Source organism: Gallinula chloropus (genome assembly GCF_964237585.1).
Source record: "Gallinula chloropus genome assembly, chromosome: 2".
NCBI classification, from domain to species: Eukaryota; Metazoa; Chordata; class Aves; order Gruiformes; family Rallidae; genus Gallinula; species Gallinula chloropus.
In genome coordinates, this window is record NC_140086.1 from 97,595,062 (window position 1) to 97,622,328 (window position 27,267).

At 43.4% G+C, this 27,267-nt stretch overlaps 1 protein-coding gene across 1 annotated transcript in view; it reads right to left on the reverse strand.

Moving 5' to 3' along the window:
- Positions 1–310: 310 nt before the first annotated feature.
- MBOAT1 (membrane bound glycerophospholipid O-acyltransferase 1) overlaps positions 311–27,267 on the reverse strand; it is a gene marked incomplete at its 5' end in the record, with an annotated part of 60,729 nt that continues 33,772 nt past the window's right edge. Inside the window, 9 exons of the mRNA XM_084280090.1 lie at positions 311–484; positions 2,920–3,071; positions 4,169–4,301; positions 5,853–5,917; positions 9,172–9,275; positions 12,390–12,582; positions 14,160–14,343; positions 17,145–17,199; positions 19,391–19,446. Coding sequence (XP_084136216.1) covers positions 355–484; positions 2,920–3,071; positions 4,169–4,301; positions 5,853–5,917; positions 9,172–9,275; positions 12,390–12,582; positions 14,160–14,343; positions 17,145–17,199; positions 19,391–19,446 — 1,072 coding nt within the window. The 3' untranslated portion in view covers positions 311–354. The remainder of the gene's footprint in view (positions 485–2,919; positions 3,072–4,168; positions 4,302–5,852; positions 5,918–9,171; positions 9,276–12,389; positions 12,583–14,159; positions 14,344–17,144; positions 17,200–19,390; positions 19,447–27,267) is intronic.

The window sequence follows — 27,267 nt, forward strand, 5'->3', positions numbered from 1 at the left end:
CCCTCTCAATCACAGGATTATTGATTAATAGTTGTATATTTCTGTAAAAGAGCAATAATGTCTCTCTGTGTGAAAAAGTTTAAATATATAAAAACACTTCATAAAAATATTTATTAAAAAAAAAATCAGAATGCCCCACGAGCCTGTAAACGTTGCCTGTAAAAGCTCTTCTAACTGGAATAACTTGAAATGCAGTCATTCAGGCTCTCTTCTGCCCTGTCCAGTAATATTTTAATAGAAACTAATAGAAATCCCACTTGTCTCCTACTTCAACCCTCATACCACCCATTTTTCTTCTTTGTTTCCAACATGTCACTTTGATTTCCCAATGTTTGTCCATTTTCTTTGGAGGCATCATTTATCCTTGCTTTTAGAGTTCTGCACGACCTGATTCTGAGGCTTTCTTGTGGAGTGAGCTTGAGGTCTGATCGGTAACACGAGCAACACCAGGATGCTTAAAATGTGCATGTGAAAATACATAGACCTAGGAACAAAAGCAGAAAGAGAATATTATCATTGTTGTTGTTAATAACATGAACCTCAGTAAGCACTGAATTCTGCACGGACTAAGAGGTGAATACAGGAGGTGTGAACCTGACCTAGAAAGCATGAAAATACACCCTTGAATTCCATTCAGCCTGGGCATGTGCTATCTGCTGGCATCGATGAAAATGTTGCCGTGGATGTTAATGACGCAAGGAATCCATCAGCAAACTCCAGAATCCAAAGTCTAACAGCTCAGATAAACCCATGTCACTCAACCTTAGACTTATTCAGCTCATCTCTCTTTTAACCTAAGAGTATACAATGCTACGTTCTAAAGAAGCTTCCTTCATCCTTAGGACGTAACACAGGTACAAGTTCAAAAAAAAAAAACCAAACCATAAAACAAAACAACAAAACCCACATCAAAATAAAAAGTGAGGAAGAAAAAAAAAATTCCATTCCAAGAGCTGAGATCTGAAATAAATCAAAACACTCAACTTTTAACTGGGGAAGGTCAAGTAATGATAGTTACAGAAGGGTTGTGTTTTTTGAAGGCAACTACTCAGAGATATTTTCATTTGATATTAAATATAAAATATTTTTTATTTCAAATAATTTGAAGGTTACATAAGATTGAACAGAAATAAAAAATACTTAAACCAATTACAGGAGGCTCTGGCAGCTGGGGGAGGACCACATTTGAGAGAAGTATGGTCCAGCTCTTAACCACGTAGATGCACCTTCTTATGGTCTCTTTTACGCTTCTTTCCACAGTTGTAATATCCTTGTAAGGTGCTTAAGGCCACTGCTAAGTGTGCAGTCTTCCAAATTTCCTTGCTTACCAGTCTCTAAATTTAAAGTGCTAATAACTATGTTCAAAGTCACTAGGGAAAAGCATGTTAAGACAATAACCCAATTTGGACTAAAGTTGGCAAATAATTTTCTTTGCTCATAACTTTGGTAAAAGTAACATTTCTGCCTTCACAGATGCTGGCATGGCATAGTGCTAGCAAGTTCTTTAGTAGTTTTGAAGTTAGTGACATAATCTCACAGAATTACATTAATAATTTCTACGTGGAATGGCCTTCTGTAGCACAAAGGGAATCAACTGCACTTACAGGGCAAATTTATAAACCAGTTTAATATTGTCATCTTTTCTCCTTTTTTTTTTTTGTTCTGATTGCTACTTTTGTCTTGAAAGATATAAAAAATAGATATTAAAAATGGACTTGGGAAAGCATCTTAGCAAAACTAAGAAAGGTCTGACCTATTTTTTATATGGCAAGTTTTTCTGTGTCGCAATCAAACGGTTTAAGAAACAGGAATAGAAAATGGCAAAATGTAACCACCTTCAAACAGACTTAGTGACAGCAGCTATCTTGACTACCAGTTTTAGGTCTTTTACGTTAGAGAAGGAAACTGTCTTTCTTCTTAGCCAAAACCCATTACCCTATGCTGACAGTTCATTGCAGAACGAAAGAGAAGCAACATCCAGGCTCTCTTCTCAAATTATTTTCTCAATTACTCTATTTCAGATTGTTTTTATTAGAGTATATCCAATTTACTCTGCAACACCAGCTTTTTCTCATTTTTAAGGAAACGAGGGTTGTATTCACTTCCTCTGGAAGTATTCAAAAAGGAAAGCATACTCATTTCAAGAAGTAATGCTCTGCCAGGCACCCTCCTTATCTCCCACTGACGGATCACAGCTGTTCTATGCATTTGGCAGCTGCAAACCTGGTCTTTTCTCATCAAGCCTTTCTTGCTGCCAACTCAACAGTATTCTTACTCTCTCCAGTCTTGGCCACTGTTAATGGCTGAGACTTTGCCGTTTTGAAACAGGAAACTGAGGATGTGAAAAGTCATATAAGGAAACTGAAAGATGGAGGAGCAGAAGTGCTCTGCCTTGGTAGTATTGCCCAGTACATAAAGAGGACCTACAGGAAAGCTGGAGAGGGTCCCTTTACAGGAGCAGGTTGAGATAGGACAAGGGGGAATGGCTTTAAGCTGAAGGAGGGTAGATTTAGCTTAAATATTAGGAAGAACTTCTTCCCTCTGAGGGCAGTGAGGCCCTGGCACAGGCTGCTCAGGGAAGCTGTGGCAGCCCCCTCCCTGGCAGTGTCCAAGGCCAGACTGGATGGGGCTCTGGGCAGCCTGGTCTAGTGGAGGGTGTCCCTGCCCACAGCAAGGTGTTGGAACTAGATGGGCTTTGAGGTCCCTTCCAACCCAAACCAGTCTGTGATTCTATGATGATGATGATGATTATGATCTCTGAAAGTTCCAGGAGCAGACAAATCACCCCTTACCCATTACTAAACATCCTGTTGAAGTCCTTTCAAATTTGATGAAATGCCACCTGCTGTTCAGTGTGGTTTGGGTTATTTAACAAAAGACTGTGCTGGTCTGAAGAACAGTCAAGAGAAGAGAACTTACTTGTAAAACTTAATCGTGGGCTCAACAGCCAGCATAACAAATGGTGCAACAGTATAGCACACGGCCAGTTGAGTGACAACCCAGGTAACAACGTCATAGGCTATCTTGAGAGGCACTGAGGAGAGGAAGTAATGTCTGCAATTGTTTCTTATCTGCAGGTCAGAGAAAAGTAACAGAAAATCATATAAATACATTTCTTAGGCAAAGCCACACAGACGCATCGCAGTGTCTGACTCTCTACTTATCACCAACATTCCTACCACAGAAAAGTTTATACACCAGTTAGAAAGCTCCAAGAGTAGGAAGACAGAAGCGTATTGACTGGCACATCCAAGATCACACTGTCAACCTGTGGCTAACAGGGAAGCATAACCCCATTTCCTCTGTCACAATCACGGGAGCAGATGCTCATGCTGGGTATCTGTCACAGAATTTTTTGGGAAGGGAGTTATGCTTTGATCTTCCTCCCTCCTGGTTTTGATTTATTACTGGTTATCAACAGTGAAACAAAATATACTGTTCTCTAGAGATTTTGGTTTAGCTTCTCATCTATGAAATCCTCATAACTGACAGGCAAAGCATGTGTTAAGACCGCATTTTAGCAGCCTGCTCTAAGTTAACACTGATCACCTTTTTAATTGACCTGGTTATTTATCCATCTAGCCACAGCAGTTGACACTGATCACTAGCTATTTATCCACAGTCAAACTCTGAAAGACAACAGTGGTGTGTCCCAGCCCTGCACACTGCCTGGCTCAGCCTAAAGGATCAGCTGTGATAAATTTAACAAAGGTGAGACACGAAACCTGTTCTGTCCTTGCTGACTCTACCCAAGATGAGGCCCATAAACACAGCGATCAGTTTACTGCATCAATTGCATCCACATGAAAGAGTTCAAGTTTGGGCTAATGCTCAACACATAACAGCTTCTTGTGAGAGACTGTGCCCAGAAATTACACCCCAGCACATAGGCCATGTGACCTAGCAGAAGTCAGGACTCAAGCTGAACCTTGAATCCCAAGCTCATCTGACTGCAGGGACAACAGCTGGTGGCACTACCAACTGCTGGGATACTTCACAGTTAGCATCAACACAGAATACATTTCCAGTGAACATCAGGCCCGCAAAGGCATGGAGAAAGGGCTCACAGCAGCGACAAGCTGCTCGCCCACGTCAGGGTGGTCCTTGCAGTTGGCAGCTGGATAGCACCCAGCGTGGGCCTTAGAAGAGAACAATGAAAGGTACATACTGCTCTGGCTGCGAGCGTGATAAGGATTCCAGTGAGAAACGTAAAATAATATCCAGGATAGATACCATGCCACAGGGCCGACAGGACAAACGTTAAAGCCGTAGGGTACCAGGGAGCTCTGTCATAGCAAACACTGCAAAGATGAAAACAGAACAAGCAGCTGAGTACAACTGAACAATTGACACTGCCCTTGAAATCCCTCTCTGTTTTTATTTGGCTTTCTTAAAGGTCTTATCTTTCCCCAGCTACAGATGAGGGCATGAGGCACTCCCCCTTCATTTGCATGGAGCATTAGACAGAAAGAGGAAGCATGCTTTTATACACTGAGTATCAGTACCAATATTCCCAGTGCTCATAGCATTTAAATGAGTATCAGGGCAAAGGGCAGGCAGGACTCCTCTTTCCCCTTTACTCCTCTAACTGGAATCACACGCTACCCTTCAAAACTCTTCTGGCAGATCAAGAGCGAGTCGAAGGACAGAGACATGACCCCACCCTGCACTGGAGAACAGAAGTATTTTTAGGCACTGTTATCTGGCAGATGCCGGGAACAACAGGGAGTGTCGTAAGCTGATGGAAAGCAGGGGATTCCTGCTAACCTCAGCAGCCCAAAAATCTCATTCCAGATGCACATGTGAATGGTACAGGTTCAAGAACACACCAACCTGTCTAAGGTTTAACCGAAATGCTGCCTTCCATAGAAACGAGTCAAGATAACACACTGCTTATCAGATCACCATTTGAACCATGACAAATAGCAGACACTGACTTTTTGTGTACATTTAACAACAAAAATAGTTATGATAACCACAGTAAATCTGTGCCTCCTGCATTTTGGACCTCACACTGACTGTATGCTCAGCTTCATCATGCCAAAAAGTGTGTAACCAGGTCATGGCAGACAGTTCATCCTACAAAACTTGGACTTAGGCTAGTAATTTTAAGTGCCTTAACACTCATGGGTTAAAATCAGATCTTGTCATTGCTACAAAAAGTCTTTTCTCCATATCCTAAACAGGGACTCCCTATCAAGCATCTCCTGGTAACCCCAAACTGGACTACACCGGGGCTCTGAAGATTTTGACCTCTCTCCAATTCTAGCTGAACTGGATCCCAGTGACACAAGGCTCGCCTCCAGTAGTGGTACACATGGGAAACACAACATAGCAAAGGGCAACAGCACAGCAAGAATAATGGAGGGAAACAGCAGACTAAAAGATGCCATCAAAATGCTACTACTTTTTATGATGGAAGATCTGAACGGTTCATTCATGGCTTTGCTGCTCATATATAAAACAGAGGCATTTTACGTTTGCAGCAATAAAACTTTACAGCACCAAATACCCTTGTATTCCACCAACTACTACGGACACAGAGACAAGATGCTATAAATTTATGAGATTCACCAGCCAGTGTTTTTCTAGGTTATTGGGTCTCACAAGCACGTTGCAAAATTCAGGAGGAATTTCTTTACTAAAAAGGGTTGTCTGGCATAGGAACAGGCTGCCCAGGGAGGTGGTGGAGTCACCATCCTTGGAGGTATTTAAAAGGCGTGCAGATTAAATCCTTAAGGTCATGATCTAGAGGTGGACCAGGCAGGGTTAGGCTATGGTTGGACTCAATGATCTAAAGGGTCTCTTCCAACCCAGGTGATTCTGTAATTCTACAGTTTCATTACTCTTACCGTTTCAGCCAGGCCGCTGTCTGGATGTTCCAGTTTTCAATGTACATTTTAAAACTTGTCGCAGTCTACGAAAGAAGTTCACATGAAATGTTAGCACTGAAACCTGTAAACTAATACTGGCATCTTAAACTAGAGAAGAGATACCTGGAAAAATATCAATTCTAGTAGATAGCTCTTGTAAAGAGCATGCCACAGTCCATTGTTACACTGAAGTATTTTGGGAGGGACATTAACTAGGCTGTGATTGCTCACTGTTACCACTTGGCACTTGCTGCAAAATCTCACTTTGTTTGGTAAAATTAAACATGTTTGGTTATTTTACATATTACAGGAAATCTGAAAAGCATTTTTGTTTTAAATGCTTGGCCTTCCCTTCAGTTCATGAACAGCTTAATTTTTGGAAGAGATATCCTGGCACCCATTATGCAGTCTGGATTTCCCTGGAGTGCTATTAAAACAAAGTGTTATAAAAACTAAAAGAAATATGATATTATTTGGAGAAAGAAGGGTCAGGACTGAGAGACACGGACAAAATATCTTAGGACTAAATTTAGAAGCCAATTCTCAGCTGGCTGCCCAAAACCACCTGTACGTCCTCACAACACCAGTTCTCCCAGCTTTAGAGGACTGCTGGACTTCATTCGGCATTAGTTCCCCTAATTCTGTTCAACTTCACCCCTGGTGGTTCCCCATCCCCTCTCCCCCTTTGTTCTTCACCTGCCGACAGACACCTCTAAGCACCCCTGCACCAAGCAGGAACATGATTCAGTGACATCACATTATTTTCCCATATCAGCTGGAGGGAAGGGCACACTGAAAAGACGGATTAAAGGCAAAGGTTTCCAAGAGGAAAATGCAGATATTTGTGCACCCCCACGCAGAATCCTGAAGGCTAGCACTTCCTTCTCCGTGGTTAAAGAGTTAAAATGATTAGCAATTCCCAGCACAGTACTGCTGCATTTTAATTGCATTACTGCACCAAGAGAAGCCAAGAAAAATACAATTTCTCTTCCAACTGAAATTGTCACTCTCTTTTGGCCTCCTTTAAGTTCCCCTGTTACATTACCAAGAGAGAGAGTAGTCACCAGCTGTCAAGGCTTTCGTCAAGTCCCCCACGTGCATTCGGCTCCCGTCATATCCCCATGCTCTCACAGATCCTGCCACGTGCTTATCTTTACTACAGATCAGGTCATTTCTTAGCCACTTCGGTTCTGAACTCTTAAGCAGTTCTTAAGCAATTTGCCAGCCTCTTTTCAGTGGTCTGTGGAGACAGGACAAGGGGCAATGGCCCCAAGCTGGAACATAATGGTGCTGAACGTTTTCACAGTGAGGGTGACAGAGCCCTGGCACAGGCTGCCCAGGGAGGTGGTGGAGTCTCCACCTCTGGAGATATTCAAGACCCATCTGGACGCCTACCTGTGCAATATGAGCTGAGGAGCTGCTTTGGCAGGGGGGTTGGACCCGATGATCTCTGAAGGTCCCTTCCAACCCCTGCGATTCTGTGACACATGCAGGTGGCTATACCTACTTAAAACGCGCTGTACAATCACACTTCAAGTCCCGGAATTGTTGCTGGTGCACAAAGTGGCAGTTCAAGGCTTACCTGAAGCCACAGTCTCTGCAGCCTCTTTTTCTCATTGCACACATGATCAAATCAATGGAGACCGTTGTTTTCTGCACCTGGAAATCATTTCTCCACCCTCATCTCTGTCCCCCATCTGACCAGTAAAGGAAAAAAAAATTTGACAGACCTTCCATTTCAGTAGGTAGACAGGAGCAAAGGCTCGTGTTTTCCTTAATTTGGCTTGACTAAAGAGCATTGCCTGCACTTCACTTTGACACAGAATGTTAGGGGTTGGAAGGGACCTTGAAAGATCATCTAGTCCACACCCCTGCCAGAGCAGGATCACCTAGATTAGGTCACACAAGAACATGTGCAGGTGGGTTCTGAATGTCTCCAGAGAAGGAGACTCCACCACCTCTCTGGGCAGCTTGTGCCAGTGCTCTGCCACCCTCACTGTGAAAAAGTTTTTTCTTACATTCACATGGAACCTCTTATGCACCTTATTGCCCCTTGTCTTGTCACTGGACATTCTTCCTTTAATCAGAAACTGCCTCAGCCCATCAACATAGGAATTGTGACCTGCCCCAAAACTGAATCAGGTATTGACTCAAGATGTCAAAGTGGTATGTAGGGTGCTGCTGCCATCAAGGCACTTGATGCCCACTTCTGGGCTGTGTATTCTCCAGTGCTCAAGGAGAGATGTATACTGAGGATTAATTAAGCTTTAAAAAAAGAAAAAGTGAGAAGGGATGTTGAGAATGCGAGAATGCATAATGATACTTGCAGCTTTGGCATCTGTCAATGTTTTCCCACTGAAGAATTACAGGGGCTCTTTCATTTTTGAGAAGAGCTATTAAAGCACATTTGCTTAGTCACAAACCATTCAGCAATAAAGCAGTCAACTTGTTTTCATCTGCTGTTCCTTTTAAAATTGTAACTACAGAATTACAGGGGGGAAGCTCTTCCTATTTCTAAAGAAAAGAAGCCTTTAGAAAGCAGTCTCAGACCAGTGAACGTTTTCACATCCCACTGGCATTCACAAAATATTCTTCGGTGCAAACAAACTACATTGACCATCTTTTGCATTAAAGAAACAAACGTAAGTGGTTTACAAGAGACTAATGAATGTTAAAAGTACACTGCAGTCACGAGAAACATGGGTGGCAGATGTTTTGAGGAACAGCGCCGTTTGCTGGATGGAGCTCTAGAGCTTGGATGGATGCTGATCTACGTGGCCCTTTGCAGTTTGTACCTGCTGCCCCTCCGACCCTTGCTCTTCTCCATTTACATGAGGTATTCTGAGCACTTGGCCTTGAAAGCATTTGTGTGATGACTACTCATGGTGGCCTCTCTGGCTCCCACTGCCCATCTCAACTGGGCTACGGGAGCGGGAGTCTGTTAGAAGTAAATAACCAGAATACACCACAGATGGCGGAGAGTCATAGCTGCGAGCAATTTACTGACCTGCTGAACTCAGCCACAATCTGCGGTAATTGACTGCTCATTTATTAAACAACTGATTAATCATTTATTAGCCCTCTATAAACTATTTAGAAATGCAACCTGAATACAGAGCGTGATGAAGACCGTGTGACGGATGCTTTTTACCTGCCCAACAGATAAAATACAAAACCTCTCCATGCTGAAGAGGGGCAGCCTAGTGGCATGGACTGACTTTCCCTTCTGTAGAGCTTCTCCCCATTATCATTTCTGTTTCTCTGTAATTATGCCAATGCAGCCCCTCCTCTCACTCACCTCAATGTTCCAGATATTTAAATTGGACAGCAGGTCCCAGCGGAAAGTGCCCCTCTCATCAACGCCACCGAATCCATAACCAGCTGCATTGTTGACTGCATCTGCTGCAATGTCAAAGCAAAACGGGTCAAATCAGATGGCTGGAGGAGCTGTGTTTTCTTACAGGTCAGTATGACACTAAACACACATCTCAGACGGCTTTAGAGCAATTAGCATGCTCTCTTTCAAAGAGAAGCTTTCTCTTGGCAAAGAGGCGTTGCTATAAGGCAATGCAAGAAGTCATTTCCTCTAGAGGAAATACTAGCTACTCTGGGCAGAAGAAATAAAATAATAGAACAAAATAACAACTAATATAAACAACTTTTTCAATTGTTTTGCCATTGTTATTAATCTGAGATGTGATATATAGGAGTTGCCATAAAATGAATTAGCATTTTCCTTAAAGGGCTACCTGGATGTCAGTGTTCAGAAAACCTGTAGTGCCTCAAAGACATGTTTACCACTTCTGTCAAGTTCCAACATGGTTGTGTTAATTAAGACTTTCATTCAGACTTTCGAAGGCAAAGCCTTTTGCTAATCCTGTTGCTTAGTGCCTCCCTAAGTGCCTCACCATCTCTACAAATCAAATATTGAGTAACTTCAATTACAGACTTAACTACTTTAAGAGCAAATAAAAGCTAGGCGTTTCCCATGCTGCACTCCTGCTCTTCCCCAGGGCGTGGGTCAGCTACCTCCCCTCTCAGCTTTGCCTGGGAGCCACCTCATCACTGGGTCTCGGAGATCCTGCTTCAAATGTGTCCCTGGCCAGGAATCCTCTCTCTGCGTACTAAGAAAACAGGAGGGACTCATTACCTCTGGATCACTTGGTGCAGCCAACACCAAGGATTATTGGAAGGAAAAGGGAAAAGAAAAATATAGGTAAAAGATTTTTCCTTCCAGATCATTTACAAAATACAGTCCTGGTTAAATCATGCTTTAAGAAGGTCAGCATTCCAAGAATGAAACCCAATTTTGCTCTGTAAGTCCTGTTAACACAGGCACAAGCTTATTGAGGAGAGAACCTAATTAAAAGCAACTAGAGTGGCAATAAATAAATGATCAAGATGCTCTAAGCCTGAAACTTTCCATTTTATTTTCCACCTCACTAAGCGAGCTAGGTTTTACCCACGGAAAGAAAGGTCTCCAAGTTTTTAATTCTCATCCTGTTTTAAAACCCCCAAAACTCAACCAACAAAAAAACCCCCAAAAAACCCGTCTAAAATTCTGTTTACCTCCTGGTAAGTGCCAGCGTCTTCCTGTGACATCAGTAACAAGCTGCCAGGCCTGTAAGACCTGCCCAAAGCTCAGAAACTGGGGGTTGGACATAACTGTCACCCCAGAACATGGGGACTTCTGAATTTGTTGCTCCTTGCTCTAAGGATGGAAGGGACTGCTTACGGTTTTTTTGCCAAAAGCAAGAAACCAGAAATCCAGGGGCATCATAATACAACAGACCCATCATCATCTCTCAGCTGCCTGCAGCGCAAGGTGTGAAGCACAGAAGAATCACCAGTGTCCACCCTCGAACTGCTTGCAAAACCCCAACCTCAGCAAAGCCCAGCAGAGGTGTCCCCCCTGACTTGAACAGCTCTGGCATTACCGCTTTCATAGCCCCTTGGACGCAGGCGCTCAGCCCCAAATGGGTTTCATCCACGGCTCTGAGTTAGGTTTGCAGCCACGTTCCCCTGACCATTGCTAATGCAGCGAGAAGCTGAATTTGCTCTCTTTCCATGGATCTGGAGGAATTCAGCAGCGCAGCCCCTGCACAATAGCATGACTGTCCTTTTCTGAGCACAGGAAGCGCTTACTGGGCGTTTCAGCAGGCGTTTTTATAATGCCCCGGGCCATGCCACCGGGAGCTAAACGGGGAAAGGATAAAGTGCCTGCTGTTCTGCTGCCTGGGTTTGTCATGTGCACAAGGGAGGCCTCACCCTCCAGCATGCAATGCCTGCTTTTCTCGGAAAGCCCTCGCTTGTCAGACACTTCTACAGCCTCTACAGCTTAGTCCCGTCACAAACCCAGCTTATCTCTTCGATAACGGACTTTCAATTAACTCAGGTGCCGGGAGAAACGGAGGCAACAATTTAAGATTGGTTCTCCCAAAAATAAGTTTCTGGCCAAGCAATTCTGTATCCCGCAGCCTTTCCCATCCCACACATGCCAGTCCTGGCTGCCTTCCCTCCATAGGTCCGTTTGACTCCCAGCCGTTTAATCACGGGCTTGCAATGAATCACCCTGGCTCCTTCCATCCCATCTCAGTGACACTCCTCTCAGTTTCAGGTGTGTGCACTGCTGGCTGGGCTCTCAGGATCTCCCTACACACAAAGTCTTGTAATGCCAGCAAAAAATGCAGTCTCTCAATTCTCAACCTCACCTGGAGGGATCTGACTCCTCACACACAGGTGGAAAAAAGGTGGCTTCTAAAAGAAAGGAGGTAAAATACAAAAAGATTACTCTGACCACCGGTCTAGCTGGTTGCCAGTAAAATAAATTTGCTTATTTCTATAATGAGCCCTCTTCCTTTCCTGGCAGAGATTCTTGGGTCCTTCCCATCACCTCCTTTGTTCTCCACCTTCTCCACGGTTCTCTAGTCCTTTTCTCTTGACCACTCAAAGCTAATGCGTGTACAGGAGCCCACAGTGCCTCAGATGCAAAGCCCCCCCAACAATCACGGTGCTTCCCAACGCAGCTGCATGTGCTAAAGGTGTCCCTAAAGGGAGGGAGAGGTTTGTTTGCACTGCAACGTGCTTCTAAAGCCCGAGCCAGTGTGACAGATTTTAACTTGCCAGCCCCACTGGTATTAAGCACGAATGCAGCATACAAATCAAGGTTTAGAGGTGGCAAACTTTTTTTTCTTGCTTCCCTTAAGAATTCCTATAAAAATATTTTGGTACAAAGTTTTACACAAGAGGAGATTGTTACATTGACATTACTGGCCAGAAGCTAAAACACAGATTTGCCTCCAGAGGCACAGGGTGTCAGACAAGCTAGAAGAGGTTTTATGCATGTTTTTCAAAACTTGTGACATCTGCCTACAAGAATACACATATATTTCCCACACAAACTACTGGTCTAGAAACTAATTTTATTTTATTTTTATTTTCACCTCCATGTTTCAGATACCCTCCCCTGTTTAGGAACTTTGTACCCATGCAAATAAGGGATGTGGCCAGACTTACCTAACGTCCATGCAAAGTAATACTTTGGTTTTGCTGCTTGTGTTACAACATACAAGTAGCCAAGTCTTGACAAGAAGGGTGTTTTGTCAAGAAATTCGTTATCAATAATATATGCCATAGGAAAGTTCTTGGTAAGTGTCAAGAATAAAATGAGAGATACTAGTGTGATACACAGCTTGTACATCACTGCTCCCTAAAAAACACAAACAACAATGAAACATTCATTAGAAACATTTGATTAAAGGGAGGGAGGTAATAAATGCAGTGCTCATAACATGCAAAAACAATGCATTTCAAGAAGCAATAAAGTTAAAAATGAAAAAGCTGATAATTTAGAAGAGGTGACAAAGAAAAGGCCACAGTCAAAGCTTCAGTTTAACTTGGTTTATTGGACTCCATATAGATAGGTAAAAAGGACAAAATCGGTGATGAACTTCCCAAAACACTCCTCTATCAGTTAGCGGACTTCCCAAAATGAGAAAGGAAACAAAACCCAAATCCCTGTAATGGAAGGCAGAAAGCTTCCCCATGTCGACTGGAAGCCAAAAGCACAGGTATTCAGCACAACAGTAGGTCTTACTGTCCATATACCATCCAGAGGTCTTGTTAAAAATCACATGTCCAAAAAGCAATGTCTTAAACAGCCTCTGTACCTTCCCATGGTATGGGGTATCTGCTACGCCACGGTGTCTTGTATTACAGCTCCCTCGCTTTCTATACACTGGTACTGACAGTTATGTCAGCAGTTCGAAGCTTGATTTCCCACACACATCAGGAGTAAAGTCTCCTTGATACAGTCATAATTAAAAAGGTGAATCTGACCCTTGGGTACCATGTAAAAGCTGACTCTTGCTCTCAGAAGTCTACTAAAAGTGCAATACACCACTGAAACAGCAACGCATTTTTTGATCCCAAATACTCTTTTATATACTCTCCGTATTCAGAAATAAACGTGTGTTATTTGAAATGCAAATTTTAATATTCTCTGCTGACTTGCATCTAAGATGATATAGGTCTTATTGTGACTGCAGCCAGACTAAGGTAAATCAGAAGTAGCACCATTAACATCAGGAAAAATACAACCACGTGCAACGGGAACCAAATACACATAGACACACGATCAACTTTGGGGAAGATGGTTCTGCATACACTCCCAAATCTACACATTTGGGAGGTAAGAGAGGAATTTAGTTCTCATGCTATGCAATCCTGCTTTGCAAAAAGGTCATTCCATAAGAAGTTTTTAAGTTATATTAAAATGAATATAAAATAAAATTAGTGTTAATAGTATGTGGTAGGTGACCTCCAAGTCATTTTAAAGAGGGAGATTCTCCTGCAAAGCACCTGGACAAGCTACAGTTTCTGATTATCCACGATTCATGCGCCCCTAACATCCCCTGCAGTGCAGGCAAGATCTAATTTTTCCTTTATTTTTAATTCCTGACATTTCCTTTTCTGTTGGGAGCTGAAATGCAACATCTCATTGTCAGAACCTGCAGACCGTTCCCATCGCTGCACAAAAGACACCCATTAACCGATGACCCGTTCTGTAAGCCAAACGCATTTGGGGAATTCAAGAGGAAGACACTAGCCCCTTCACCCCTGACCCTGTGATAAAAACAGCAGCCACTTCACAGAAAAGCCCTGCAACATTTACTGGGAAAAGAATCAAAAAGTGGGTTCTCCTCTTAGTTTTAGAATTATGAGAATCGTGTACAAAGCTGTACTCTCCTGCCCTCTGCAATAAATCTTTGTCATTTTAAAACTTACAGTTGGAGAAGGATCAGGAAGTCTGTCATAACCCTTCTGCTTCCAGTTCACTTCTAAGAGTTTCATGTGCACATGCCTTCCTTCAATGAAGGCTATATAATCCTTGTAATTGCTGCAAGGCCCAGCTATGATGCTCATAAAATTGAGGAGATAGCTTAAATACTCCAGTAAAGAAGGTCTTGTCCTGTAAAAATCATCCACACACAACAGAACAAAAAACAAACAAACAAAAACAAAAAAGGTAAAAGGCAAAAGAAGGCTTCCACAAATGCTTTTCATTGTACTGTCTGTCTCAATCCCCAACTCTCTCCTCCCACCCTCCCCCCAGCAGAAAGCTCACTGTAGGTGCTTTAGAGAGGATGAAACCCAGCCTCACATATCCCGGCGATGTCTGGCAGATGGCAGTCAGAACAAGGCTAATGTGGAAGTGCTTAACCTACAGGTGGACAAAACGCTAAGGATCTGGAAAGTTGTGATCTTATTATTAGAAGCACTTCAGTTAAAAACAGTCGTAAATTTAACTACCCACTCTGAAATAAATGGACTTGTGCGTTTTGAACAGGCCAGCAGTAGCAGGAGTAGAGAAGCTGGTAACTGGTTTTGGACATCTGTCCAGTACGTCAGGGACTGGCGAGGGCTGGCAGACCACAAGCTGAGCAACGCTGGTCTCCCCAGGCAGTACAATGCAGTACCAGCTATGCAAACCACAGGGCAGGGAGACCAGGCTGGAGAAGAGCTTTCACCCACCCTTCAGCTCAGCCTTTTAGAAAATGGGAAGTGTGATCTCAGACAGAGGAAGAGAATGAAGAGGCACTGTGTCCTACTGTGCAAATAAAGGAAGCAATTGCCTGTATTGCATTATGAACAGGAAAAGGAAGTAAGGGGAAAAAATACATCAATCAAAAGACAGCTGAAGGTGAAAGTCAAAAGAAAGTTCACCGTGTTCATTATTTCCATTTTTGCAAGTGTATATCCCACCAGTTCTTGAGGGCTTTTACACTAGATGTAAAATGATAAAGATGCACTGTCCTTGTTAAGGATCAGCAGGATGGAAAAGAAAGATGGCACAGGCCTCTCACTGCCAGTGTGACTACTTGTAAAGCACTGGGCTTACGTTACGCGGCAGAAAACCCCAACATCCAAATCCTGCACTCAAGATACACAGTGCTCTCCAGAGATGTGCTCAAAGTCATCATCCAAGTAATCGAGCAGTCCCCAGATAAGAACGGAAACTAGGGCACAGTGCTTCAAGTACTCTTCTGTCCAAGGCACAGATGGACATGCATAAACCAAAACTCACTTAAAATTCCTACAGACCAAAACATAAATTCCTAGCAGAAAAACTAAGCAACAGTTAAGCATTTGCTGTTGCCTACTTTTATTCTGAAGCGGAATTAGCTTGAATAAACAGTTAGCTTAGCCAGGATTTTCTGCATTCAGCCCGCTGGTTATTGTAGATGTTAGTGCCTGAGTGGTGCACACACTGATGAAACCATTTCACAGAAAGAAGCAGCAAACAATTTGGGGTAAGACTCATCTTTCTGTTCTGCAAAATCAGGTCTGTGATTTGGGCTTCTAAGCCATACAGTAAGATTAAAAATAAAGCCATTAGTTTCAGCTTAGATTCTGCACACGGGTGGGTGGGTGGGTGGGGAGACGTGAGCAATGCACGAAGGAATGTACAGAGGATGAGTGAGAAACAAAAACAGACCAAGAACAGGAGGGAAGACAAAAGGCTGTGTTACCAAAGGGGATTTAAAACTCTTCAGCTATGACTTGTCTGCCACTGACACTCCAGCTATTCGTGTTTGCTTTTCTATTATGAGCTCATCTACTGTACAAGGGGAAAAACAACCCAAAAACCCAAAGGCCTGTTTGGTGAGAATTTGACTAGAATTAATTGCACAGTCACAAGGGCCCGGTGCAGTTAAATGTTACACTGTGAGCTTTAAAAATAGACACAAAGCTATGGGTCACACGGCAAAAAGTTATACAAGTCTCCCTACAGGATTTTTGCTTTTTGAGAAATTACTCCTTTTTTATTTTAGAAGCTCACAGGCAGATTTTCTGATTGCTGAATCTTCTGCCTTGGAAATGAGGGAAGTAATTTCCTTGGCCTTAAACAAATACTTCACAGTGAAAAGTAGTTATAGCTCTAAGATTAATTCTGTGACGTTAATTCTTCTAAAACAGAAAGGAAAAAAGAAATTCATCTGCATCCTACACTTGTATTGAGAAACAAAATAGCAAAAAAAAAAAGTGCTCAAACATGTGATCAATATGCTGTCCCCCTCTGAAAAATTAGGCTAGTTACAGAACATGAAGGACTAGGAGCATTAACGATACAGAGGGAGATAGGAAATATGAAATTTCAGCGTCCAAAAACTATGGGAAAGAAAAGCAGTATTTGAAGTGTCCGAGTCAAGCCAAAATGTTTTTTTTTTTACTATGCAGCAGTTTCTTGACAGAGGGGGAGTATTCTACTTGAAAAAAAAGTAACATATCTGAGATAGGATGAAAACAGCAGCCAAAAAGTCCATATACTGCAGTCTCAGCCTGAATATGAAAGAGTTGATTCAGCAAAGACTAGTTTCGTTGCACGTGTAGTATATATTTAAGCCATGTACTTGGCAACATCTCATTTAGTGATTTACTGACTGTAATAAAAGCAGAAGCCCTGAATTGGAGAAATAAGGAGCATAGCATAAAAGCTATGTTTGTGTAAGGAGGGCATTGACAGCAGCATTACAAAACCAAAACTGCTTGAGCAAATAGAAAAAGCAGGTAAGACACTTGGCTTACATGGACTGGAAAGGGGCAGGGAATATTTTTGTGGCCAGGCCACTAAATTGGTCCTGATATTGCAAAGAAAAAAACCTCAACAAACCAAACCTCAAACCACCCCACAAAAATCATCCAAACGCCAAGCTCTGAACTTCTTTGGATGAAATTAAACACAAATCCCTGGGGGAATTAAATTCTTACTTTACAGCAAGGCGATTTTGCTCGGCAGTGAGTTCCTCAGCTTGTCGCCCTATTCCTAGGGAGAAAGAAAGAAGTCACATTATACCTTTCCCAAAGCCTAATGTTGGCACCCCAGAGATAACTTTCTAAAGCCATAACCTTCAAGATATTTTTGTCACAGGCAGTTGTAATACAGCTCAATCCATAACATTTAGGTCAAGTTTATTCATGTTCCACCTTAGTTCTTTACCTCATTCCCCCTTCCTCACCCTAGCTACCCTTACAGGAAGGGCAGCCATAGTATTCCTACACACACGATGCAATTTGCAATGACACCAACTGGCAGCGGCCCGCAGCAGCCTCTGCTAACAAGTCCTGGGCTGAAAAAACCTCTGTTTGCAGAAGTTGCTGCTGGTTCATTTGAGCAACAAACCTCCCGCTGGCTCCTTGGTGAGAAATGGAGCATTTCACAGCAGGAGGAGTGGGCACTGGAAGAGGAATGGGCTCTCAGGAAACAGAAGCTCTGCTGGTGTGATGGAGCAGCCAGGCTGCCTGCTGCTGGAGCAAGCTTAAACACACACACATCAGTGATAATCTGTGCAAGGCCCAGACTGGAAGGGCGACCTCCTGTTGAGTACACAAGACCTTTGGGGCCAGAAGCAGAGCACTGGCTCACCATCCCAGGAAAGCTATGGAAAAATCTTGTATGACAGTCAGCACACAAACAGATGTTGATCATTGCAAATATCTCAAAACCTTCACACTAGAAGCTTTAGGTGTGCATACTGTGAGGAATCCCACTGGCTTCAGCAGAACAAGTCCCCGTGGGATGAGTCACAGAGCATCGTGCTGAGCCTGCATATATACATCTTCACAAGATTTGGGGCTTGGCCTCAATTAACACTGCTGTTCTAAACCTACTGGCCATAATTACCCATACACACACACAAGACCCATTTCCTAAAATGACTGCCGCTAAGCTGCTCATTTCCATTCTCTGTCCACTGTTTCAATTTGTAAATACTGGGAGGGTATGAGCTCCAGGGAATCAATTAAGCATTTAATTACTTAAAGGGTTGGGTATTTTGTTTGTCTGTTTCCATTTATGGGCAGCTGTGATAAATCTTTACAAATGGAGATCTGTCACTGATGCTTGAACTGCAAGCTGCTCCATGCGATCAACTGCCCCATATATGGATGTTCACAATGTAATGAGCCTTTTCCACCATCATTAATCTGTAGGATTTCTGGTTTGCTTAAACCTCTCCCTGCCTCTGCTGCTATCTTTTCCTTCCTGCCTGCTTGTTCACCTTCAGGATTTCAGGTGTGCATCTAGGCAGCACACCACTGCCACACGCAGTGCTACCTGAGCCGACCAGCTTAAATAACATGGAACCCCCGGCAACATGAATGTCAATGACAAGGCCGATTTAGCCTACACAGAGCTTCACACTGCACCAGCTAAAAGCATCAGACCCGCTTGTGTAAACTGGGCTTGCCAGCAATGCCAGTCCCTGCAGTTTGTGATGTGGCCACCACCTCAATCCTAGATCGTAACTACTCTACAGCAGGCTACTAATTTAGTCACCCACAGCTTATAATGCAGTGGGTCTCGAACCATCAGAAGCGCACGCTGCAACATCAGGAGACAAGAGCAGTAATGGCAGTGCTGACAATGGATGTTTCTGGCCTTTGCACTGTACCAGACACGGGCATTTTTCTGGTAAATGATAGTGCTCTGTCACAGCACATGACTGAGGATAATGTTATTTTCCTTGCAACTGTGCTTCTCCCTTCACTGGGAAAAAGCTATTGAGTTCCCTGTCTCGTAACTCATGGAGTATATCATCGTTGAATACATCAGTGATGGCGTATTTTTTGCTACGCTGACACTAATGGCATGAATGACATTAACGTATCCAACAGAACTCTCAACTTGTGAGAATCAGGAACAGCTTCAGAGAGCTCAATGGAAGCACACTGTAGCACCCTAACAGTGGACACTCATACTAGCTAAAAATCCAAGTTGGGCCCCAAGGAAGCAGAGCCCCAAAGGGGAAAACACTTCTCTTTGTTGCTGCAAAACCAGTTTGATCCTAGAGAACTAATCAAAACTTCAGTTTCTCATTTTCCTCCACAAAGCTTTTTTTTCTTCTTTATTTGAAGCAACTTGCTGAACTGCATTTATCCACTCTGTAATTCTACCGTAGACTGTGCTGGAATAAAAAGGCTGTTTTCAGGACATGGGAAGAGATTCCTTTGCTTACCATCATGTAGCTGGCATGCAAGTGTTGTGATCTTCTGTGTAATTATCATCAGCGGACTATAACAAAGAGAGAAGCAACAGTTACATGTCTTGTAATACAAATCATTCCCAACTTTCCTACTGCACGTCTTTATCCCTTTAAAAAGGCATAGCTGTGTTAGCAACAAGTGGAAAACATCCAATTAATACTGAAGGAGGAACTCAGGCATAAGACAATTGCCTGGGCTCAAAACAGCCCCACAGTAACTCGCACTGGAATTTTTAATTGCAAAGTGCACACAAAGCCTTATTTCATGTCTCCCCATCCTGCAGCCGTGCAAATGGTAAATTGGAAGAAATCACTCCACTAGGAAATAGCAGCTTCTGCAGCCCACCAGGCTTCCTGTCAGGCAAAGGCCAAATTCAAGCCCCGTACGATGCAAGGATAGAAGACAGCAATGCTGTTATGACATGACTCTGGCTCTTCGTACTGTTACTCTCCCATTGTCTGCCTGTCTCAGTGCCCTAAAAAAAAATATGTTGACTCTGCAGATCCACATGCTTATTTCCCCACATGAATAGCCCTATCAATTAGGGCTGCGTGCTAACACCAGGGTAACTACCAGCACAGCAGAGTTTCCCACTAGCTTCTTGGCCACGCAACTGCCCTGTGGACAGCCTGTCCAAGATGCGCCATCCAACTGGAAGCGTTTGGGCATGTAGGATCCAAAACCAGGAGCTAGCAGTACCTGAGCCACGCTTACAGGCTACAACCACCCAGCAGCTTTGAGGCCAAGCAAACAAGCAGCATAGGAGTAGCCACCATGTTCAACAGAGCTGCTTATACTGCCTGCATCCAGCTTTATAGGGACTCTTAGCACTGTGGGGAAACAGGAGCTGCTGCAGCTAAGGAACAGAAAAAGGTAAGAACTCTTCTTGGTGGCATTAGGAGCTGGTCCCCATGATGGTAAAGCCAAGACCATTCAGAAGTATGCAAGAAGATGGAGGGAAAACCATGGGGACAGCTAAACAGTCCCCTCTAGGCAGAATCTCCAGGACTAACTGTGGCCCACATACAGCCTCTAAGGCTCTGGAGCCCTAAAAGCAGAATCTGGTGTTGAGCACCTCTGATCTGGAAGGTCTCTTGCTTTGTCCACCATGGGTCAAAGACCTGGTAACACTGCCACTCCCCATCTCTCTGCCACGGGGGACACCAGCAAGGGTGCCCAGATCTCAAACTACCTATGAGACCTTCACAACTACGCCAATATGTAGAAGAGCTTTTTCCCAGTGAGGATGACAGAGCACTGGGACAGGCTGCCCAGGGGGGTTGTGGAGTCTCCTTCTCTGGAGATACTCAAGACCCATCTCGATGGCCTACTTGCGTGACCTGTTCTACGGAATCTGCTTTGGTAGGGGGGTTGGACTCGATCTCTGGAGGTCCTTTCCAACCCCTACAGTTCTGTGAATCTGTGAACCTCAATAGCCAGGGAATTGTAATTGGTGATGAGGATACATCAGTATTTTCAAAGCATTAACTGTGATGATTATATGTAAGACCAGTTCTGCAGAAGAGATTTGTATCCTCTGAGGATTAATGCGATGGGGTATTTTCCCATTTGGTGATAAATCATGAACATAAACCATACTGAGGTTTCTGCTTGAACACAAATATTGTCTTCAACATGGAAATTAAAGCCCAAGTTTGTGTACCTCCTGCTTAAAGAGTTTGACAGGTATATGGAAGTTTTTAAAGAGTCATAGATGATCAGTCCACATCTTATGGCTGTTCATTTTACACATTGTAATTTTCTGGAATCCAATGAGAGAAAAAAAGGTGAAGGTTGTTTTTTTGGTTGGGTGGGGGGGTTGTTTTGGTTTTGTTTAGTTCAAGTGCTGTATTCATCAAATCATAGAATGTGTTAGGTCGGAAGGGACCTTTAAAGGTTACCTAGTCCAACTTCCCTGGAGTAAAGCAGGGACACCTTTAACTAGATCAGGTTGCTCAAAGCTTCATCAAACCTGACCTTGAATGCCTCCAGGGATGGGGCCTCCACTGCCTCTCTGGGTAACCTGTTCCAGTGTCTCAAAGTATTTTCCCCACTGATTTCTCAGGGTAAGAAAAAACCAAATCCAAAACAAACCAGCAAAAGTTACATTCAAAGATCTCTCCATCTAAAATAAGTCAAATATTCATGTTCTGCAGAGATTGTCAAGATATTCTGAATCATCCTCATCTAAAATCAACCTACTGGCTACAGTCAAATGTATAGCCAATGGCGAAGATTAAGTGTTTGCATCGGATTATCCCACTATAATATATACAACTGATTGTCAAGATAATTAATATACTGAGTAAGGTAAACACAAGAATACTGGAAAAATACATTCTTTTATCGTAAGTGGTCTTTCTTTTACTACTAAATATGGCTGATCTTTTTCAGGAGTGCACATGTAATTCTGCCTGGGTAACTTGCGTTTTCTACCCAAAAGCACAGAACATGCAACATCAGCTGATTTCTTAATCAGAAACTATTTTTATCATTTCAGCAGCCTCTACTCGAAATGTCAATAAAACATCTTGCACATAAAATCCAGAACAAGCTTAAATATACACAGGTCTGGAGTACAACCAAAACACAAGGGCTCGTAAAGCAGCTCCCCTAGGGTAACTTAGACCATTGGTTGCAGCTGAGGAATGGATGAACTTGACAATGACTTTTCCCCTCTAAACATCACCAGTGCTGTGAAGTAGTAATTCTGGGTTTTATTCCAATTCATCTTTCTAGAAAGTTTATTTATAAGCAGTTTTCATCATTACCTTCAACATCCTATTCCGCAAAGTAGATTTTGTCATTCAGACAAAATTGTGTTTTGCTTTCAAAAGCAGATTTTTTTTTTATAAAGTTATTTTCTTTTTTAGTCCTTAAGAGGCAGCAGCTGTCAGTGAAACAGCAGTTCTACCACAATGGAACACCGATCTTTATTTTGTCAATGTCTGACCTTTTAGCTTTATGGGCAAACATCAATACTTGCTTCAAACTGTTCCTACAGCAAGCACTTTATGCCAGTATTGAAGTAGGTAACTTTAAACCTCGGGCTGGGAGCCAAAACTGTGTATCCCTTTAAGTGCCTAAATTTAGACACTCATCTTAGAAAACTGCCCCCCCCCAACATAAGCCAGAGAGAGCCAAAACGCAAACAAACCCTGTGTGCTGGTTAACCCAGGGAAGCAGAAGCACTGCCTGCACAACCACCATGCAGAAACACAGGGAAGAGAGGGGTTCTCCTCCTCTGTATTTGGCATTCATCACCTCATTGACGGCACACTGCTACCTGGCAGATCCCGTCAGCCTCGGAAAAGACCGCTTCCCTCCAATCCCAACTCCAGAGGGGACAAGTGAACACAGAAGCAACACTGCTGACACCGTGGGTGGGAGAGACACCCACAAAGTGCACTGGAGATACCTTCAGTTCTCTCTCCTGCCATCATCATATTACACATCTACATCTCTCTCATTCACCCTGCTCGGGAAGGTGGAAGCCTGCTGTAGAGTGGCAATGGATGACACCCTCTAAATCTATCACGAGTATCAGGTATCATCAAATCCTCCACACAATGCATAAGTAGGGTTTCAGGTGAACAGGGAGCATCTTTTTCCTCCCTCACGCATCTTCCTATTCCCCCACCAGCTTGATCTCACCACCGTACCAAGCCCTAGCTGCAGGAAAGGACAGTGCACAACAAAACAGCAGGACTGGAGCCGTCTCTTCTCTCTGCACCCCTTCGGGATGCACATCCACACCTTTCCCAGCCTTCCCTGAGGACTCACCAATGTCACCTCATCACACACACACAGAGAAAAAGTTTAAGACTGGTTTTGCTTCTTAAGGATGAATACTAGCACTTCCCCCCATTCTTCAGAGCAATGAATGAGGATGCAAATTTAAAACAATATTAAAAATTAGAAAAATAGATTTAATTCAGGGGGAAAAAATAGTATCATGTTTTCCTAAATGCTAGGTTTTAATAATCAAATGTTACGTGTAATACCAGAGTAGTGACTTGTCATTTCTATTCAGCCTTTCAGGCAAGCTCTAATTTTAAACAGCAATCAAACACTGAGTAAGCTAATATATAAAATACAGCATCATGTCACATATGGTCAACTGTTTGGAACACAATAATATTTTTAAACCTTAGACTTTACTGGAAAAATCAGTAGTGCAACAAACAAGAAAGGGAGTTAACTATAAGAATTCTAATATCCATTCTTTCTCCCAGATTTTGAGACACACAGGGGTTATTGGAGCAGGGCAAATTGTTAGGTTGAATTTGAGAAGGAAATCTACACCTACGATGCCTGCATTTACAAATAAAGCATGAAGACCTACCCCTAGGAAAGAAGCAAACATTTGAAATAAAACACATCCAAGAAGCCTGAAGTACTTGAACTCCATATCTGAACACCTTCCAATCACTTCATAGGCACATGCAGAATGGTATCTCCAAATCATCTTCTCCTCACCTGTCCTACTAAGCACTACAGTTGTAAACTAGCACAGAAACCCCCTTACTCAGGGCTTGAAGGGTTGGGGCAGCGGTAGAGCATGGGATGCTTAATTCTGGGGTCATGGCTTCAAGCCCTGAGTTGGGCACCGAAAAGAGGACTGTTGTTGTTCCAGAGCAGCACCGATTTGTCTCTCTCTGACAATCACAGAACCACAAAGTTGGAAGAGACCTTTGGAGATCAAGTCCAACCATTCCCATCCTATGCTAAGCCATATCCCTAAGTACCTCATCTACCCTCTTTTTGAACACATCCAGGGAAGGTGACTCAACCACCTCCCTGGGCAGCCTGTTTCAATGCCCAATAACCCTTTTGGTGAAGAATTTTTTCCTAATGTCTAATCTGAACCTGCCCTAATGTAGCTTGAGCCCATTCCCCCTCATCCTATCACCTGTCACTTGGGTGAAGAGACCAACACCCATCTTTCTACAACCTCCTTTCAGGTAACTGTAGGCTGTGATAAGGTCTCTCCTCAGCCTCCTCTTCTCCAGGCTAAACAACTCCAGTTCCCTCAGCCACTCCTCATAAGTTTTGCTCTCTAGCCCGTTTACCAGCTTGGTTGCCCTTCTCTGGACATGCTCCAGGACCTCAATCTCTTTCTTGTAGTGAGGGGCCCAAAACTGAACACAGTACTCAAGGTGCAGCTTCACTAATGCCAAGTCCAGGGGCACAATCACTTCCCTGGACCTGCTGGCCACACTATTTCAGGTACAAGCCAAGATGCCATTGACCTTCCTGGCCGCCTGGGCACACTGCTGGCTCATATTCATACTGCAGTCAACCAACACCCCCAGGTCCTTCTCTGCTAGGCAGCCACTCTTCCCCAAGCCTGTAGTGCAGCACAGGGTTGTTATGTCTCAAGTGCAGGAGTCTGCGCTTAACCTTGTTGAACCTCATCCCGTTGGTCTCAGCCCATCCATACAGTCTGTTCTGACCCTTCTGAAGAGCCTCTCCACCCTCAGGCAGATCAACACTTCCTCCCAGCTTAGTGTCATCTGCAGACTTACTGATGGAACATTTGATCCCTTCACCCAAGTCATTGATAAAGATGTTGAAGAGGACTGGACCCAGGACTGAGCCCTAGGGAACACCACTTGTGACAAGATGCCTTGGAAAACAAGACAGGACAACAAAGATGCAACAGTTCACAGTGAATGCTGAAGGGAGGGTCTTACCCTCCCTAATTAAGCCATTCAAATGAAAACATACCCGTTAAAACTCCTTTAAAAGTGGCTTTGTCCCCATGAAACAGCTTTGCCCCGAAGCACAGGCTGGTGTCAGCATCAGTTTGTAACCTGCTGTGGGGATCCTTCCTGTACCACAGCCTGGCTTCTGCACAGAGCAAGCCACTGCTTATGAGAGGAAAGACCGAGCGGAGCCTGCCTGACCTTAGGTAATCCCGCGGAGGAGTCTGGCACACGCCTGCCAGAAATAGTTTCCACTGACCTGATTTCACTAAGAGAGGAGGTGGAGTCAAAGGGCTCACTGCAGACACGAGGGCAAAACAGCAAACATTTATTTCAGGTTTGTCTCTTGAGCCCTGAGCCATGATGAGAAGTTCACACGGTCACACTCTGCTACGACATGAAACGTGCTGGCGCAGGGGTTGCCGAGCCAGAGACGCCTGCACTGGCACAGAGCTCTTACTGCTGCTTTCGACAGCCAAACAGAGAAGTGCTGAAGTACACGAGGAAAAATACTTCACTAAACACGCTCATGCCTCCAAAGCAACTTCCAGTTCCCTTTATAGGGGTTTATTTTTCTGGTGAAAGCTCCTAAAGAGCATTTCTTACACCTTCACGGTAGAAGCACTTCACTTAAGAGTATTTACTTCTGGAGAAGTGTCCTGGGATGCACTAGATGTGTGGAGCTCTCCAGTGGTGACTGCCTGCTTGAATATTGGCCAGTTCCCACACAGCAGCTCTTGCAGGACTGCTGTGAAACCAAGGGCAAGCCATCTCAGTGCAGTTTCTAGAAGGCATGGAAAACTGACTGACCTCCCCTCGCTTTACCCTGCACCTGTGCTGCTGTGCTGCCTCGGGGGACTTGCTGCGGACCAAAGTTACCCAGAACTGCTGGAACAGCACTGAGGAACTGGTACTTGCACTTCAGACAATTTTAAAAACTGAACTTGCAGGACCTGTTAGTATTTCTGCATTGTGTTTTAACAAGGTAGCAGTACCTCTATGTTCGCTTCCTGCAGCAAATATATTTCTTTCGTAAAATAAATGGCTATTGTACCTTTGTCCCCTTCTTTTGTGGTTGATACTAAGCCACTGAGAGGGGGAAAACAAACAAAAAAAAAGCAGCCAGCTACAAAGCATTAAGCACCCAACAAAAAAAATCGCTGCCTGAAGTGATGCTGTTACTGAAATATCTGCTTACATGGGTGGCTTTTCAAGAGGACTCTTTCAACAACCGTCCCTTCCTAAGCAGTTTGCTGAGAGTGCTGCTGCTGTCCTGCATTTGGAATAGACATCCAGCCCTTCTAGAGAGCGGTGTCCACCAAAACCCTTGTGTAGGTGGTACAGATTTGACATCTCTAAGGAGAAAAACTGCTGCAGTCTTCCTGATAATTCAGGTCTGGTCTCCCCAAGACCAACACAAGACTGAAAGCGATGGCAGTTGAGTTTCTTTTCTGTAAGAAATGGCACCGAGAAACTCACATATGCAGGGTCCTTCCCTGGCAATCACCAAATAAGCTGCAAAAGCAGGAAATTTTGCTCAGACGCTGCCAGAATTAAAAGAGGAAACCAAAAAGCTGTATGGTCTTCACAAAACAGAGGATTAAGCAGACAGCTTCATAAGGATGAGGACCCTCCTCTGAGCTCCGTCCAGATGCTCACATGCATATGGCATTTGTTCATGAGTAGCTTGATAGATTGAAGCAGTATTTATTACTAGTTTCCAAAAATCCCTTGATTTATTTTAAACTAATGTCTCCCTAAATCTATAATATTACTCAGTCTGAGCCCACCACACAAAGAAAAAATCCCTCAAACTGTATGTTAGTATAACTGTTTTCATAAAGTTGTATAGAAACCAAGCAACTTACCAGCATAATCCTCTTAGCATAAAGAAGAAGAAATGAGAGAAAAAGAAAGAGAAAGAGTTAGGATTTAGTATTCCTGGGTACAATGTATAAATGCCATGGCAAACCAAGCAAAATAAAATATGCATGTTTCTCTCAAAGACTGATTTGAATTAATGGGGAAGCACAGAATTCAGTTATTTTAAAATTAGTGTTCAAAGATAAATAGTTTTATTGAGAAAGCAGTCAGAAGAGAAATCCTAGATCATGTCACCATATTTTTGTGAAACAATGTAA